Genomic DNA, 19,812 nt, shown 5'->3' with positions numbered 1-19,812 from the left:
AGGCATTCTTTTAAGAATATAAATAAAAACCATTTATGGAAATTACTTTCTACTAGGACAAATGAAATAACACATTTAAAAGAATTCATATTTTATTGATCATATCACATGACTATAAAACAATGAGAATATAAATAAATAACAAAAAATAGTTTAAAATATATGCTTAGAAACTTTGGAGCACATACCTAGTGATTTACATGTTAAAAGGAAATTACAATGAAATTATAAAATATTTATAATTAAGCAATGTCAGAAATATCTCACCAATTTTGGGGTGCAACCAAAATGATAGAGGTAAATTTGTAGCCTCAAAATGTTCTTTTTTAAAAAAAATTGAAAATAAATGCATGAAAGTTTCACCTTTAGGAACTAGAAGAACAATAAGATCTTAAAGCAGGAAAGAAAAGTATTATAGATTAGAATTGAAATTAGTATAATAGATAGCAAAGAAACATTAGAGAATCAACAAGACTATAAGTTATTTCTTTGAAAACTTATAAGAAGACCAACCTGTAACTAGGGCTGATGAAGAAGCAAAGAGTAAAACACAGTATTAGGAATGAAAAAGTGGTTAAAATTATGGTATGTTTTTATTTTTTTAATTATGGAAACTTTACAAAAATTTTATCCCAGTAAATTTGGCATAAAAATGGATGATTTTCTACGAAAAAATATAATTTACCAAATCTGACTCAAAAAGAAGTGGAAAGTCTGAAGAAACCATTAACAATTAACATCTCTTCCTCCTTCATCCTATCTCCATATCCCCAAGATGCTAGAAAATTGAAGATAATTTTACAGATGAATTTTAGCAGATCTTCAAGGAACAAACAATTCTTATCTTCTACAAACTGTTTCAGAGAATAGAAGAGTAGGGTAAGCAACCCAGTTCATTTATAATTCTAGAGTAATCTCAATATCAAAACTGAACAGGAACAAGACAAAAAGCATTATAGACCAATTTCACTTAAGAACATGGATGTAAAATTACTAAATAAGATATTAGCAAATTGAATAACCACTGTACTTAAAACAAGCAAGCTAAATCATGACCAAGTAAAGCTCATCACAGAAATGTAGGAAATGTTCAATATCTGGAATGATATCAGTATAATTTACCACATTAGCAGATTACAGGAATAAAGCCGTATGATCATTTCAACAAATTTGAATTTGACAACAGTCAGTATTTATTAATTTTAAAACTTTTACTGAAGATTGAATATAAGGGAATTTCCTTAACGTTATAAAAGTTAATCACAAAGAACAAAACTACTGCCAACATTATACTAGTAGAGACTCCAGAAGCATTTCCATTAAAGTCAGGAAGAAGACAAGGAGGACTAATATCATGATTTCTATTCAACGTTGTACTGAAGGTTCTAGAAAATGTGGTAAAACAAGTAAAAGAAATGAAAATAAGAATCGGAAACAGGAAATAAAATGATCCTTATTTGTAGACAATGTAATTGTCTACATAGAAAATCCAAAGGAATCCACAAATATAGAAATAGTAAAAGAATTTAGAAATATTTTGGATGCAAAAATGATATGGAAAAATCAGCAGCAATCTTGTTATACAAGTAGTAACCACTTGGAATTTCTTTTAAAAAAATAGTGAATTTCTTTGCTTGATATATTTTATCCAAACTTTAAGTTTCCTAAGAGGAAATAAACCCTTTTTTATTGTTACTGCAGTCATCCCATTTTCAACCTTAGCAGACTCAACACCCTCTTTTATAACATATATTTAAGTCCCCTTTACTATTCTGAAATGAATTTTATAGCTTAATATCATCTAGGTACATACATCTTTGAAAATAATGTACTATTAAGACAAAATGAAAATAGTTTATAATAAAGTAATATATATTCTACTTTGTAAATGTTCAGGCCTGGTGAGATAACATAAAAAAGTGCCATATGTTTGCACTTACTTTTAATGAATATATTTGGAATTAAGGGAAGCAAGGCAATATTCAACTCATATGTCAATAATTTTTCTTTTTATTTATCTTGTTAAAATAAGGACTGGAAAGGTATATACATACATATTCATAGAACTGCGTACACAGATAAGTTTTGAGGTGCTGTATTGCTGACCCAAAGCCAATGAGCAACATAGATATCACTGTGTTTTCAGAAACAATTGAAAAAAATCTTTGTAAAGGTCTCAAAATTAAAGTCTTCTTTCAGTTTACATGATAGTTGCATCCTTGTAAATTTCAGAGAATTTTATATCTGTGCAAAAGGATACTTTTAGTTTATAAAAATGCAATTAGTTCTGACCTTAAAATTATAAACAGATCTCTCAAGTACATGAGTATCCCACTGGACTTTCAAAAGTTTTACAGAATGTAGAAGAGTTCTTTATTGTTTACGACTGGTCCTTGCATTACAAGACATTTAAGATTCCTAAGTTCCCTGTTCGCTAAATGCCACTAGCAATCTGCAAATCCCTGGGACAAGCAACCCCTCACGTACATTTCTATAACATCTCCTAGGGGGCAGTATTGCTCTCATTGAGAAACATTGGTTTAGGTATCTGAATGCATTTGCTATGGGTATACTCTTTTTTCCAAGTCATAATTACCATTTTGATTGAAAACATATTTCCTTTACTAAGCATCTCATATTCAAAGGCTAATCTCATATCTTCAAAACTGAACATTTCAACCAACAGCATGGTAATGCTGTGCTTATAACCTCCGTAGTATGAAGTCTATTAAGAAAAACGGAACTCAGGACATTTGGGTTTGTATCACTTGAGAAACTCATTTTACAGGCATCACATCAAGATAAACATTCTTATGCCATACAATAGTTGTATAATAAGTAGAAACTTAAGCCTTGAACATAAGAAAATGGTCATGTGAACCAGATGCACAAATGAAGCTTTAGCAGGTTTCTTTATCAAGTGACGTAATTAGTTCTGGAGTTCATGCTGTGGACTGAGGTATCTTACAGCAGCTTATATATGGCCTAAAAAGTACTCATCTTAAATTGGATATTAACTTCAAAATATGCCAGCTTTTGTTGATTGTGGAGTAGTTTAAAAATACAAGAGTTTGTTAACCATTGTAGTTTACCACCCAAAAGATTTATCCAATCCTACAGCTTCAAATAAACCCCCTGTAATCAATGACTCCCAAATCTTTTGCGGCTGTAGCCTCTACCCTGAGCTTCAGACTTGTATATCCAATTGCCTATACCATATATACTTGAATATTTACTAGGTATTTCAAATGTACCTTGTTAAAAATTGAACTTGTGATTTTTTTTTACACAGTCTTGTTCCTCTGGCTTTTCTCATCTCAGTAAATGATACCACCATTTATCCAGTTGTTTAGACCAGAAATCTTGGGGGTCATCCTTCACTTTTCTCTTTCTCTCATGCACTAAGTCCAGTACTGTTGATAGTCCTGTAAGCTCTATCTTCAAAGCAAATTATAAATCTGACCACTTAGCACCACCTTCACCTGAACCACCTGAGTCTAAGCCAATATTACTTCTTTTTTCCCCAGTTTTATTGAAATATAATTAACATACAGCACTGTATAATTTTAAAGTGTACAACTGTTTAACTACATACATCCTGAAATGATTACCACTATAGGTTTAGTGACTATCCATCATCTCATATACATGAAACATTAAAGAAATAGGAAAAAATTTTTTTCCTTGCAACAAGAACTCTTAGGATTTACTCTCTTAACAACTTTCATATATAACATACAACAGTGTTAATTATTTTTATCATGTTATACATTACATCCCTAGTATTTATCTTATAGCTGGAAGTTTGTACCTTTTGACTGCCTTTTATCTAATTTCCCCTCCCCCCAACCCCCCACTCATGGTAGCCACAGATCTGATCTTTTTCTCTGAGTTTGTTTGTTTTTGAAGTATAATTGACCTACAACACTATGTTAGTTCTTGGTACACAGCATAGTGATTTGATATTTCTGTACATTTCAAAGCAATTACCATAAGTCTAGTTGCCATCTGTCACCATACAAAGATACTACATAGTTACTGACTATACTCCCCACAATGTACATTTCATACTTGTCACTATTTTATAACTGAAAGTTTGTACCTCATCTATTTCTCTCCTCACCCTATCCACCTCCCCTCTGGCACCTGTTTGTTCCTTGTATTTGTCACTCTGTTCCTTTTTATATGTTCATTTGTTTTGTTTTTTAGATTCCACATATAAGTGAAGTCATACAGTATTTGTCTTTCCCAAAGCTGATATATCTGACATGAGAAACTGCATAGACTCATAACTGTTCTCCCTGATTCCATGTTTCCTCCACACCATTATAGTCTATTCACTGATATACAATAGTGTTCAAGTCAGTTGCCTGTTTAAAATTTTCCAGTGAATTGAATTCCCATTACATTTCAAACAAAATCTAAAGTTTTTTCCATGATCTACACACCATGGTCTTCTGGATATCTTTCTGACCTATTTCCCTACATTCTCTTCCTCATTCATTCCACTCCAGCCACAGGGGTGTTTTTGCTGTCAGAGAACACAAGAAGCATGCTTCTGCCTTGGGGCATTTGTATATGCTTTTTCCTGAGCCTGGACATTTTCCCCCACCTCTGTATTTTCATTACTCTCTCTCTACATTTGGATCTCTGTTCTAATGTCCCACCTTGAGGAGGCATTCCTAACTACCCTATTTAAAATAGCATCTCTCACCAATCTCCCCAGACCTATCTAAATAATGTAATATTTATCCCTACTTAGGATAAATATTACATTATATATTTGTTTATTGTCTGTCTCCCCCACTGGAATGTAAGTTCCATGACTGTAAGAACATGGATGAATTACAAAAGAATAAATGATGAGGTACTCTTTAACATATACTACTTAATGACTTTGACTGAATTTGAAGTAAAAACTTATACGTTTTTTCACTCTTCAAAATAGTCTGATCTTCTGAACCACATTTTCTCCTCATTTCCTGATGTAATTAAATCAGTGGTATAAAAGAAGGGTGATGTTGGTATGTGAAAGAAGACTAAAATATCAATAGATGCCAAGTGACACTAAAACTGTGCTGAAGATTGGTGGTTTATTTTTTCTTTACAGGTAATAGTAATTCTTTGAGTTGCTACTGATGTGACTAATAATCAGATTGCTTATCCTATAATTTAAAGACATAATGATGGCTAAACAGGATCACCTTGGGGTTATATTTTGTAAAACATCTATGTTATCCAAAAATATTAAATATTAAAATATTAAATATTCAATTACTACAGTTTTCCTTTTTTTATTTTAGGAAATGATTTGCAGCTGAGTGAATCAGGAAGTGACAGTGATGACTGAAGAAATATTCAGCTATAAGTATAAAGTTTATAAGACATGTGACAATTTATTTTATATTAGGAATAAAAGTTCCCAAGACTGAGGAAAATGTATCTTAACTTTGATGATAAGAGAAATTTAATCTGATTCAGAATTTCCAGTTGATGTTACATTTTTTACCTTTTATGGGTACCAGCATTTTCATGTGTTTTCATTTAATCTTACCAAAACTCCTAGGAAGTTTTACAGATGCGAAAACAAACTTCAGAGGTTAGGTTACTTGCCCACATATTGTTAACAAGTGGCAGATCAGGTGTTCTGAAGTTCAGGTTCAGTGGTCTGTTTTACCACACTGCTGTTTTCAATTGTGAATGGCAAAACTGTTGATTTATAATAAATGTCCTGGTTTTAATTACATCTCTGAGCCTTTCTATCTGATATTCCTTAAATTTTGGTTGAAAATTAAGCTAAAATTTAGGGTAAAGGTGAAGCTAAGTAATTGTTTTAATGAAACAATTGTTCTCTTATCTCTCACACATTTTATCATGTTCTCTTATCTCTTTGATACTTTTTAATCATTTTCTTATTTTGCTTTTGAGAGTAAAAATAAGCATTTATGTTAATGAGATAAATAATTAATATTTATACCTATAACATTTTTGAATTTGGGGGAAATGATAAATATTATAGTTGAGAGTCACTGACCAGCAGCAAGTTTTTTTTTTTAAATTAATAAACTTTATTTTTAAGAGCCGTTTTAGTTTCACAGCAAAGTTGAGCAGAAAGTACAGAGAATTTTCATATACTCCCCGTTCCCACACATGCACAACCTCCCCAACTATGAACATCCTGCCCAGAGTGGTACCTTTTTTTTTTTGTATAATTGATGAACCTACATTCACACACCATCACCCAAAGTCCATAGTTCACATTAGAGTTCACTCTTTGTGTTGTATGTTCTATGGGTGTTAACAAATGTACAATGACATTTATCTACCACTGTAGTATCATATAGGATAGTTTCACTGCCTTAAAAATCCTGTGCTCTGCCAATTCATTCCTCCACACCCCAACCCCTGGTAATCAGTGATCTTTTTACTGGCTCCTTAGTTTTGCCTTTTCCAGAATATCTTATAATTGAAATCATACATTATGCATCCTTTTCAGATTGGCTTCTTTCACCTAGTAATATGCACTTAAGTTTCCTCCATGTCTTTTGCATGTCTTGATAGTTCATTTCTTTTTAGCACTGAATAATATTATTACATTGTTTGGATGTACCATAGTTTATTTATCCACTAACTGATGATAATATAAGCGCGAAAGTAAGTTGGCTACAAAGGAACAAAAATCAGTGGGCTTTGAACTATTCCATAACACTGCACTAAAACTCTAAAGTTAGTAAAGCTGCGTCAGCACAAGGTATGAGTGTGACCTATGAATTATGTATTCATCAAATATCATCTACAGTTCGGCAAGAAGGCATTCTTAGACATGTCAGAATTCAGGAATTATATCATTCACATATCATTAATGTAATAATTACTTTAGTAATTTCCAGTTTATTAAGAGATGAATCAAAATTACCAACTCAAGAATGGGAAAAATATTATAAAAATATATTCTAAAAAGGTTGAAACCTTCTTCAAAGGGACTGACTCAATTCGTAGGAGTAGTATAATATATAATATATATTATTATATTGGGTTGGCTAAAAAATTCATTTGGGTTTTTCCGTAAGATGGTATGGAAAAACCTTAAAGAACTTTTTGGCCAACCCAATATTTATTATAAGTAAATATTTATTACAAATATATATAATCTTACCTGGGTGGTGGTTGTGTGAGTTACACATATGTAAAAAATAGTGGAGTTTTACACTTAAGATTTGTGCCTTTTAAGTTACGTTTAATTTTTAAAGTCCATAAACAAAATCAGTAGAAAAAATATTTGCAACATAGAGGGTAGCAGAGCTTTAATATAAATGATATAAAGGTAGATCTTACAAACTTACAAGAAGGGGACAAACAACTCAATAGAAAAAAGGGAATGAATCTGCAGTTCTGAAAATTATAAAAACATTTTTGTCACAGCTATCTCACTTCTAGAAATTCATTCTACAGATACATTTGACTTATTTGCAAGGTTATTATTACAGTATTATTTATAATTGCAAAAGACTTAAAAAAATCTGAATGTGAACCTTTTTTTATTGATTTTTGAAGTGATTTATATAGTCTGGACACAAATTCTTTGACAATATATGTAATATGAGTATTTTCTCCCACTTTGTGAGTTGTCTTTTTACTCTTAATGGTATCTTTTGGTGAACAAAGAAGTTATTGATTTTAATACTGTCCCATACATCAATTCTTTTTCTTTTATGGTTACCATATTTTATGTCTTATTTAAGAAATCTTGGCTTATCCACAGTCGTAAAGATGCTCTCTTATGTTTTCCTCTAAAAGCTTTAATTTTTTAAACTTTGACAGTTAGATCTGTAATCTATATTGAATTGGTTTTTATGCATGGTGTAAGATATATTTACACCATGCATAAAAACATGTGTAAACATATTTTTTTCCATATGAGTATCTAGATGGTGTTTTTTTAGTTGAAAACACCATCATTTCCCCCACTGCACTGCAGTGTCACATTTGTCATAACTGATGCCTCAGTATATGTGTGGGTCTTTTTCTGAACTCTGTTCTGTTGCATTGGTTGCCTTATCTATCTTTGTGTCTGTTCCACTCTGTTATAATTACTGTAGCTTTATAATAGGTCTCCTACTGGTTAGTGCAAATCCTCCACTATTGTTCTTCAAGATTGCCTTTGCTATTCTTCGCTTTTTGTATCTCTATATGAATTTTAAAAATCAACTTGTCATTTTCTACACTCACAAAACCTGTTGGATTTTGTGTTGCAACTATAGATTGATTTGGGGATTACTGACATTTTTGCTGAGTCTTCCAAATCATGAGCATGGTATGTCTGTCCATTTATTTAGATCTTTAATTTCTTTCAATAATGTTTTAGAGTGGTTAGTATTGACGTCTTAGACATCTTTCAATAGATTTATTCCTAGGTATTTTTTATGCTATTAGAGCTGGTATAATGTTTTAAATTCCCTTTTCTCTTTGTTTTTGCTGATATTTAAATACAATTTATTTCTATGTGATGACTTTGTATTCATACACCTTGCTAAACACATGTTCCCTTTTAATTTCATATTTGCCTCTTCTCTCTGACTATATTAGTATCTGTCATTTTCAGCCTCCTTTCTGTACATGATTGTAAAATATCACTCTCTTCTGTTATAATCACTGAGGTCACAAATATTTTTTACTCTTATCACTGATATTTTAGATTCTTTCACTCTATTTTTTTTTATCTTTCAAGAGTTTGTACTCATTTCTATTCAGGAGTTGCTTTTCTCTTTGATCTTTTCCCTTTTATCCTTCTATCTGATTTCAACTTAGCAAAAATGATGGTGTACAAGAGGCATCTTGATAAGATAGAAAAGGTTCTAGAATAGGTCTTGGAGGCTGGGAGGCTCTTCTGTAATATTCTTCAGGCTAGACTAGGAAAAGGATTTCAAACCAGTATTCACCAAATCCCTATTATAAGAATTACCAGAGATGCTTATTAAAAATACAAGTTCTTAGATACCTACTTAGATCTATTGAATAAGACTTTTCAAAGCAAAGGCCTGTTAATTGTGTGTGGTGTGTGTGTGAATTGCTGTGGAAATTTGTAGTTATAAGTATATATACAAATATAAATATATATGTAAATATATATATCCTTAAGTGATTTTTAGCATCTGGGAAGTTTAGTTTATGTAGGACAAGATTAAGATTCCTTTCATCTCTGATACTATTCGATTTTATAAATGCTAGCATTGTATTGCCATAATCAAAAGAAGAATTTCACTTAAACAAACGAGTATCAGAGAACCAATGCCAATACTCTAAAGTCTGGTATTTAGGGCACCTATAAGCACAGATGAATTGGTGCCTTGCCTACCGGTGCTATTCCATCTGCTCTGAGAGATCAAATGCTATTCCAGAGGTACAAGGCCAGAGCAGGGGGAGCCAGTGATATAATTAGATCTTAAAAGCATCTGTGCCTCTAGTGGTTAACTTGACTAGTAAGTTTTGACTGTTCATTTGTTTTGTATCCAGAGTCATTAACCAAACTAGGTCAGAAAGGGCAGTACTTCCTGAAAGAATAACTGTAGCTTAATCATTAATGTCACAAACAGAAATGAATTGGACCCTTCTTTGGGTAAAGGTTGGTGGAAGAGAAGCAGGAGGAGGAGTGAATAGAAGCTGGGAAAACATGGTCAAAGTCTAAGATGGAGTTTAGGGAGGAAAGGGTAGAGTTTCTCCTGGTCTTATTTGTCAATAACTCAAATAGGTAATGTAAGAATTTTATGAGGGATAGAGTCATAGGTTCTCATATTCTAAAATAAAAAATTCATTCTTCTGTTTCCTGACTTCTTTTTTCGTTTAGTCCTCATTTTTCTTATTGCTCTCTAGCCATTCTTTTCCTTTTTCTTTTGATTGATATCTAGATGGGCACCGTACTCTCTTGTTCTTTTACCTCTTTAACTTAGCAAAAATAATACTGTCTAAAATGTATCTATCATTGTCATCTCTGTTCTTGTTCCTCCTCTGATAAGAACTAAATATTATATTCTGGAGTCATTTGGGAGTCCATTCACTGAAAATTAAGAAATATGATGTTTATAATGGTTCCTAGAAAATAACTGGCTCATAATTTTTACACAAATTAAATTTTATTTACTAGTGAAATGATGGATTCATTTTGAAGTGAAAAACATGAAAACACAGAGAATGAATTTAGCAAAGGAGAAGAATGATTCCCAAATGTACATCACCAACCCTTTCCTTTTGTTTTCTTCAGCTCCACCTCTTTAATTGCTTATAAGACATTTCTAGTTGAACTTTATTATGTTGAAAACCAAAAATCAACATTTTTTGTATCTCTCCAAATTCTGTTTGGAGATAACTTTCCCTCTTCGATGCATTTCATTTCCCCTACATTGCTATGTTTTTATTTCCATAGTTTCCATTCCTAAGTAATGACCACAGGCATTACTGATACTAATCTGTAGTGGCATAGTGAAAATTCCAGCTCTGCCACTTACTGGCCACATGACTTTGGACAAATTACATAACCTCTTGAGACATTAGTTCCTATAAAATGGGGATAGTAGTAAGAATTAGAACATGTAGATATAATATATATGTGTGTGTGTGTATGTGTGTATAAACCTTCCCCACAATAGGTGTGCAATAAATGGTAGCTATTATTACCCTGAAATCGATCTCAAAATCTACTCTAGGCTATGCTCCAGGCATTGTGTTAACTAATTTTCACTCATTTGAAATTTTCCAGCATTATACTGTCTCATCCCATGATGTGTTATTCTCACTTCCCTGTGACATAAACATTCTTTTGAACTAGTCTCTGAGACCCAATCCTTTCTTTTTCTATAGCTGTCTGCTTTGCAGGCAGCTGCTGATGCCTGACACCCACAGGGTTAAACCTAGTTGCTGAAGCCACCCCCTCTTCCCCTCCCAGTCCCCCTTTTCACAGTAGCCTGGCAGCTGTCCCAACTGCCTACCGAAGCCAAATGCTTGAAGAGAGAGAGAGAGTAAGGAGCCAGCCATGAATCTCTTCCAGAAAAATGAGTTCAAGGAAACTCCTTTTTTACCTGTCTCCCCTGAAGAGGTACCACCTCGACCCCCCAGCTTTCCAAAGAAGCCATCTCCGGTGAGTCCTCAGATTCAGTTCTGTCTCTGGTAGGAACAGACTTACTCTTTTGGTTCTCCTCCTTGGCCCCTGGAGCTTCATGCTGAGCTGTGTTAGAGTATTAAAAACTATTCTCTCTTGGAGTTAGAATTAACCTGTAAACCAAACCTAAACAGAAGTTTCCTTTAACTTAAGAGAGGAAGCAGCAGGAAGAGGTAGTCAGAGTTCTTCAGTTGGTATCCAGGACTTGGCTGTATTTCATTGTATATTCTGAGTTTCTCTGGGGTGCAAAAAAAGCAATTTGAATGTCCAGGGAAACTTGGCAAGTACTCCTTTCTGGAGAACTGTGTGTGATTGTTTTCTTCACCAAAAAAAAATCTCAGCCCTTAGTTTCCCCTGTGCACAGAATCTATGCTGACCACCAAGAGAAGTTTTAGAACAGATCTAGTCTCTGTTACTGTGTTCCAGTTTACAGTGGGAGAAAGGACAGAGAAACAAGGAAGTAATAATGTTTTACTTTATACACTTGTTAAAGCACTTCCCAATTCTTATTCAATCCTCATATCAAAATCCTGTAAATGGAGAGGATATAGACATACTAGCCAGTATTTACTGAATTCTTACTACAGGCAAAGAGGTAGCTGTAGTAGTATTCTAGAGGTGGTAGTTTCTTTGGAATAACAAAACTGAAGTATAAAGCCAAGTGTAGTGACATGGCCTGGATCAGTATGTTAACACAGCCAGTGACAGTGTTACATAGCTAGTAGAAATGTGTTAACTAAACTTCAGGTTGCATGATTCTCGAGCTGTGAGCTGGGAAGGTAATAAGACTAATTCATATTGTCTTTCAAGCAAGTTTTTATCATACGTTAATGTAAATATTTTGGAGGGTTGTTTTTATATATCCATGTGGATAAAAGAATGAATACATTAATTTATTTAGTTATACGTTTTCTGGTCCCAAAGAATATGAGGCTGCTTACAAAGATGTATGTACATCTTATGAATAAGAAAAGGCAATAAAAATCTCATGGTAAGATTCGATTGAACCAAGGACACATATCTCCATCCCCCTCTCATATTGGCTGGGCTATCATAATGAGTAGGGATTTGAAATAAAACATGATGTTCCTTTTATTCTGACTGATACAGTGCATGAAAGAGCGTAGTCCTTTTAATGCCCAAAAGGATTAGCATGAAAATGTTATAGAATCTCTCTTTCATAGAAAGAATGGACACTTAATTTGACAAGATTTAAGAACTCTCTGCCCAAGGTCAAGGTGATCAATCATCTTACCTTTAAGAATCTGTACTGGGCTCTGTGCCTGGCTTCAGTAGCCACTGAATGGGAAGCCTTCATATTGCTAGGATTTCTCCCAGCACAGTGAATGGGGCAAGTGGGAACAGAAAGGTTAATCCGCACAGTGGAGCTAAGCAGGATACTGACATCTGAGTGTGACTGCCTGGACATTAAGTGCTCCAGAGGCCAACCCTTTGTTCTGTTCCTGAAAATAAGTATGATTATTCTCCTACCCAGAGCCCCAGGCTTTTCATTTAGTACTTGTGGGAAGATGAACAGGTCCTGGTGTCTAGTATCAAGGAATGCCTGAGCAGTTTCATGTTAAATGAATTGAGGAACAAAGTAATATTCAGAATGGCTTCTCACTGCTAAATCAGCAATGCAAGCACTTTTAATGTGATACTGGCTGTTTCATGAAGAGCAGGGGCCATTGTTTCACATGACCCATCATGGCAACCTAAAATAAATGATTTTTTTCTGTTGTGGAACAATCTAATGGTTTAAACAGGGAAATATAGTTCACGCTTGAACCATTGCCTTTTTGTTTCTTAGAAAATCTGTGGCTCCAACTATCCACTGAGTATTGTCTTCATTGTGGTGAATGAATTCTGTGAGCGCTTTTCCTATTATGGCATGAAAGGTAATTTTGTGTCCCCGAGTCCTACTCTTCTCCACTCACTCTCACCCCATGTTTGTAAAAGCCTGTCTCATATGCACTTATTTCCCTTATCTACTCTTTCTGCCTTCATCCAATTGGTCCTTTCCTTTGGGGAAGACTTCCAAAAAATGCCTCATGGGATTTCACCTACTAACTCATACAGGCCAAGAACAGAAAGGCCAAGTGGAAATCAGAACACAGCCTATGAGAATATAGGTGGAAAAACTCTCATCATCGACATTCCATTCTTCATTTCTGTTCCTCAGGTCTATGGATTATATCATTGCTGGGAAGGAGAAGGAAGGGATATTAGAAGCCCCATGTTATCTTTTGGATTGGCCTAAATGATGCTGTGTACACATAGACTGAAGGGAGGAGTATTGCATTTGTATACTAAGCATAGCCCCATTCACTCCCACAACTCCAAGGGGCCCTGCTTCTACTGCCCAGCAATCACCCCTCATCACTTCACTGATAGGAGTGTTGAAGGTCAAGATCAACTTCAAAGACCATATCAAATGTTCTTCTGCTCCATAAATCATTTTAATGCATCTATTTTGTTTTGTCTCTCTTTTTTTGCTTCAGCTGTGCTGACCCTGTATTTCCTGTATTTCCTGCACTGGAGTGAAGACACTTCCACATCTGTATACCATGCCTTCAGCAGCCTCTGTTATTTCACTCCCATCCTGGGAGCAGCCATTGCTGACTCATGGTTGGGAAAATTCAAGTAAGGATGATGGGAGGTCACAGTCCAAGAAGCTGCACATATTAATTGTGCAGAGACTATCACTTCTAGCCTCTTGCATCCAAGCAAGAACATACTTATGTCATCCATGACAAATAAGAATCTCTCTCAGACTGACAATACAGAAAGGTTTTGTCTCTTCATTATCAGTTTTTCCAATATTTTTATACCCTTTTCAGTCAGCAGGGTTTTTTTCTTTTATCTAATTTTAATCTTCCATTCTGTAATGTAAGACTAGTTCTTGTTCTGATCTCAGGTGATAGAGATTGCTACCCACAAGAAAATTTATAATTCAATGTAGTTATTTAATATGCTATCCATCTCTTCTCTAGATTGAGTCATCCCAACACTTTTACTATCTTCTTATGAATCCCTCTTTTTAGCTCTTTTACCATCTCTGCTTCTCTTCTCTAACCTCCTTCTGTAGTTTCTTTCTTAAGAATATAAAAAATATCTTCATGAGTTAGAATAATGGTCTATTCAGTTCAGTATCAAGTCCCTGAAAATAGCACCAAGAGATATGTTTGGGATAGTGTTATTTTTGTCCCCTATAACATCATCCTCATGGGCTAGAGATGGCTCTTAGATATCCATCACTCAGGTATTTTCTGTGGACTTGTCATCTATGGAATTGTCTAAATTAGCATTTCTCAAAGTGCATTCTGTTGAAAATTGGTTGTATAGGATCTAATGAATGTTATGTGGGAACATAAAGCTCTCATAGTCAAATAAGTTTGGAAAATGCTAGGCTGAATAAAGCTAAAAAGGTATCTTTACTGCATGACTTCTTACAGCCTTTAACATGTGAATTCATACTATAAAATATCCAAGAGGAGGTTATGGTATGTAGTATTTTCCAAACTTATTTAACCGTGGAATATTTTTTCAGGATTCCTTGTGGATCTAGTGTTCCAAGGAATCCTCTTTAGTAAACATTGGTTTCTATCTCACTTTGGCCTAGATATATTCATTCTCCTAAAGTTTTTAATCAGCACCCAATATAGCGCTACAACCACAACTTAGTGCTAAACACAGTTTCTTGCCTTGGGAAAGGTATGGCAGGTGGCTGAGATCTATGTTTGCTCCTTATGTAGTAGTAGTTACCGAGTCCATCCAGATAGAGGGTTGGCACTATGTGCAGAAAGAAAATATAAACCATGGTATATAGTCTTCATTCAGTTATAGAATAAAAGACTCACATATATCACGTAGTAATTTTATTTATTTTTAAAATGACTTCCTTTAAGATTGAAAAAGTATAGATCCGAGATTTGGTAAGCAATAGCTTCCTGACTATTTCAGAGGAAATTTAGCAACCTCCACTTGTGCCCTCAATCTCAATCCTCAATCCTTTTTAAAATTTTTTTGAATTTATTTTTATTGAGGTATAACTTACATAAAGTACACAAATCCAAAAGTCTTAAGTGTACAGCTGGATGAATTTTTACAGATGTATCACCGTCACCTAGATCACTCTCCTTGGTGTCTTTGTACCCTCAATACCTCCGTCTCTTGCCTTCAAATTCTTCCTCAGAGACACTCTTGTCCTGTACCTAGAAGCAAGGGCAAATATGAGACCTTTAAACAAACAAAATTATTGTTAACCTTTCTTTTTCTATCTTCTTTGTCTTATTACCACTACCTTCAGATTTTTAAAAGAATCATTTATTATTTGTTGCCTTCCTTTCTCACTCTTCATTATCGCTCCTTAGGGTAGAGTAATGTAATGCAGTGCAGTAGAATCCAATTAGATTCAACTTAAGCTGATTGAGTTTAATTCAGTAAATGTTTATTGAGCAACTTCTATTTGTCCAAAGAACCATGAGGGATAAAAAGATGAATAAGACATAACACCTGCTTCATGTTGTTCATATTCAACTAGCTTTAATACAAAGCAGATTACGGTAAGTGAAATAATATATAGTATGTCATCTTTTTATCCTATTGAAATTCTTCTCTCTAAGATCACTGGTAATGATCTCTTTGTTATCAAACCCAGTGGTCTTTTCTAAATTCTTATTCACTTTGAACGTGTTTTAACATTTTAGTCTGTTATCACTCCTAAATTCTTGAAACTTCCTGGGCTTCTCTAACACTGTATTTTCTGGTTCTTTTACTTTTTTGGATTCTTCCTCATTTGGCTTTTCTTTTGCTTTTTGTTTACTTTACTCTTTCCTGAATGTAGGCATTTCCCCAGTGTATACCTTTTACCCTCTTCCCTTTCTCCAGATTCTCCCTCAGCAAGCTCTGCAGTGTCCATTTTACCTATATGCTAATGGCTCCTCAAACTCTGTAATCTTAACCTGTCACTCAAGCGCCCTTATGCATTATAACTACACATTAGCATTCATCTCCTGGATATTCCACCTTATCCTCTCTCCTAGCTTTCCTATACTCCCACATCCAATCAGTTTTCAAATTCTGCCGATTCTATTTCTATAATCTCTGTCACTTTCTCCCTCCTCAACACTGTATCCCACGGCCATCAATCACCACTACTCTAGTTTTGGTTTTCATTAGCCTCTAAATTGGGCTATTGAAATGGACGTGTATGATGTTTTCATTGCTTCCCATATCTTTTGTTCACAATTGAGTCTATGCACTACTGTCAAATTAATCTTCCTAAAAGAAATCTCTGTTCATATTACTACTCTGCTCAAAAATTTCTGCTAACACACTGTCTACTAATCTCATCCAATTTACCTTTCTGCTCTTATTGTCATACTCCCTTTCAAAAATGTACACTAGAGAAAAACCAAATACTAATATTTACCTAATGATAACCAGGGACATTTCTTTTCCATGTCTGTTTGCATAGTTTCTACTTCATGGAATCTCCTTCCTCCCCAGCCTTCTATGTCCAAACCCTTTAAGGCTCAGTTCTAATTCCACCTATGCAATGGAGTATTCTCTGCCCCTCACCTTTCACCACTAGCCAGAAGTAATCTAAAGTTCTCTAAACTCCTTATTTTTTACCCTCATGTGACATTTACCAAACTCTGTCTTATCATAACTATTGTATATGAATCTAATACCTTCTTCAGACACTTAGAAGACAAAGTCTCATTTATATTTTTATCCACAGCACCTAGAACAGTGCCTGGTACATAACAGGCCCACAGCAAGTGTTTCAATTAATAAATTTATTCACCCTCAGATACTCAAATGTAGGCACAAGACTGAGGTAGGTGTGGGCAGGTGTGGAGATGACTTATTTTGTTGTGGGTATTGTGGTTGCTTTTTTTTTTTTTTTAATCTCTACTTCAGCTACTTTTTAAAAATAAATTTATTTATTTATTTATTTATTTATTTTTTCTGCTTAAAACCAGATTCATTTATTATATCACAATTCTGTAAGTGAGAAGTTGGAGCCAGTCAGTTGGCTCACAGGTCTGGGTGTCTCCTAGGTTGGACTCTGGGGAATAATCTACCACCAGCCTCATTCGTTGTTGGCTGAATTCATTTCCTTGTCATTGTAGGTGCTTATTTTCTTGCCATCTTTCAGGTGGAGGTGTCCCCTTTCCTTGACACGTGGTTCTTTCCATATTCAGGCTATCAGTATGGCGTATCAAACCCTTCTCGAACTCTGAATCTCTTCCCCTTCTGTTACCAGAGAAAAGTCTCTGCTTTTAAGGGCTCATATGATTAGATCAGGCTCATCTAGTTAGTCTCCCTATCTTACTGTCAATTATGTCATATAATATAACATAATTAAAGAAGTGACATCTCATTATAGTCATAGGTTCCAGGGATTAGGGTGAGACATCACTGGTGGGGGGGGTGGATTTCAGCAATTCTGCCTGGCACCATGGCATACGACAATAAAGGGTAGTGACAAAGAGCATTCTTATGTCAACATCTGCTTTGTGCCTCAAGAGTAATAGCCTTGATTACCTTTGACACTTGATAATAATAAAAGAAATATTTTAAAATAATATGGAAATTTTTATTTGATGACAACATTTTAAATTAATTCCTGAAATAGAAGAACACTGACATTTGTGAAAATATGAGAAAAGTTCTGTCCGTTTGTAGTAAAGAAAATATTTCCTCTTTTTGAACAAAGATGATTTTTTGAAGCTCTATAAAAAAAGAAATAGGATTATAAAAATATCTAAGTCCCAAGGTTCCAATAGATTCTGCTAGGTGTGTGACTTTCTGGATAGTTTCCTTTTTCCTAAGGAAGGAGCTATTTGAGCATCGTGTAACTTTCTACCATTAATTCTCTTGGAGCACGAAATTATCGCCTCTGTGTATCCTCTGCACTGCATCCAGAGCAACCACACTCACATATTAAGGTAGCAGGCCCAGCATTTATCTATAAATTTAGAGCCTTTCGTACTGTGAAAACATCATGGACTAATAAAAAACATCTAGGAATTGTTATGAGTTGCCTGAGATACTTTCCCCATAAATTTTTAAATTATTACTTAATTTTGATATTTCTTTCTTTGGAAATAGATTCTCTGTTGATTTTATAAGAAACCATAAATTCTTAAGGAGTGATCAGTCAACTATTAGCTTTGCACTATTTCAAGCAAATGACAATATTACGTGATAATAAAGTAGTGAACTTCTTAAATTAGACATGTGCATTAAAACAAACCCTTCCTGGTTGGAAACCCAAGTGACTGTCATTAACCACTTTAGTATCACAGCAGGCTACACAAATTATTATTACATTTAATTAGCATTCTGACAAGTTGAGGAATTCTTTACCTGCATTCAGATTACACACAGAAAATGATTTGAAAGCATTTCCTGCCTTGAAAGCACCAAAGCAAATCAAAGAAATCAGCTCCAATCTTATCTTTATCTTGACTGTGTTGGGTCTTCGTTGCTGTGTGCGGGCTTTCTCTAGTTGCGGCGAGCGGGGGCTACTCTTCGTTGCGGTGCGCGGGCTTCTCATTGCAGTGGCTCTCTTGTTGCGGAGCACGGGCTCTAGGTGCATGGGCTTCAGTAGTTGTGGCACACGGGCTCAGTAGTTGTGGTGCACAGGCTTAGTTGCTCTGTGACATGTGGGATCTTCCCGGACCAGGGCTCGAACCCGTGTCCCCTGCACTGGCAGGCTGATTCTTAACCATTTCGCCACCAGGGAAGCCCTGTGGTTGCTTTTTAAATAACAAAACTCTTTGGGGGATGAATTGGTATCTCTTTCTGAGAGAAAGTGAGTTGGAGAAAACATGAGTAACTTGTTCTGTCGGGGTGTGTGTGAGCTCACGTGTACAAAAACAATGATGACAGCAACATAAGAATATAAGTATTTAAAACTCCTCTCCTTTTCTTCAGATGTTATCTTCAGGATGAAAAACATCCTATAACGTTAGAAACATCTGAATTTAGTAAACAACTTCTATTAAAAGTGCTTCCTCTGTTTGCAGTCCCAGAATCATAGCTTTGTTAAGAGAAAATGGGTACCCAGGGTCCCTGACTCTTGTATAAGGAACTCCCTATGTCAGGAAAGAGGTGAACCTTCCTTCAGGGCTACACACAGGAAAGAGTAGCCAGTGGATACACAATGGAAAAGAAAATTTTTAAGCATGGACACTGGCTTTTTATGATTTCTATAAACATCTACTGAGAGGGTTAATTACATGCTCAGATGCAATTTTTGATGCCTAGTTGCTTTTAAGAGAGAATAGCATTTTTAGTCATAGTCCCTAGTGTTGGTTTTTACCTTGTGGCCTGTGCCTATCACTCTGGACTCCTGATCATGGCAATCACTAAAAGCCACTCTGTTAAATGTGTTTATTGCCGAATATGCTTTTGGATGTCTTCTCTACAATTTCTGTTTTTTTTGAGTGTGTCTATAGCGTGTCCTTCCCCCACTATTTTTTTTTTTTTTGTCTTGTCAGAGCTGACCCTCTTTATGCTAGGTCTCTTCCTCTGCTATCAGAGGAAGTATGTATAATAATATATGCCTACTGCACATACTCCTTCTCAGTTCCTAAGCTTTAGTTTAAAATGTCTCTGGCTTTTGATATTCTTACGGTTAAATA

The 19,812-nt window shown here is 34.8% G+C and overlaps 2 protein-coding genes across 2 annotated transcripts in view; both read left to right on the top strand.

Annotated features, from left to right (window-relative positions):
• The window catches only part of EAF2 (ELL associated factor 2), a 50,887-nt gene extending 45,141 nt beyond the window's left edge, over positions 1–5,746 (top strand). The window contains exon 6 of the mRNA XM_068545513.1: positions 5,304–5,746. Coding sequence (XP_068401614.1) covers positions 5,304–5,350 — 47 coding nt within the window. The 3' untranslated portion in view covers positions 5,351–5,746. The remainder of the gene's footprint in view (positions 1–5,303) is intronic.
• A 4,910-nt stretch (positions 5,747–10,656) lies between these two features.
• SLC15A2 (solute carrier family 15 member 2) overlaps positions 10,657–19,812 on the top strand; it is a 44,209-nt gene continuing 35,053 nt past the window's right edge. The window contains exons 1-3 of the mRNA XM_068546635.1: positions 10,657–11,131; positions 12,963–13,050; positions 13,654–13,795. Coding sequence (XP_068402736.1) covers positions 11,027–11,131; positions 12,963–13,050; positions 13,654–13,795 — 335 coding nt within the window. The 5' untranslated portion in view covers positions 10,657–11,026. The remainder of the gene's footprint in view (positions 11,132–12,962; positions 13,051–13,653; positions 13,796–19,812) is intronic.

The sequence above is a fragment of the Eschrichtius robustus genome, chromosome 6, assembly GCF_028021215.1.
Source record: "Eschrichtius robustus isolate mEscRob2 chromosome 6, mEscRob2.pri, whole genome shotgun sequence".
Taxonomy (NCBI): Eukaryota; Metazoa; Chordata; class Mammalia; order Artiodactyla; family Eschrichtiidae; genus Eschrichtius; species Eschrichtius robustus.
The sequence above is the reverse complement of the archived record's forward strand: the minus strand, read 5'-3'. Positions and strand labels throughout refer to the sequence as shown.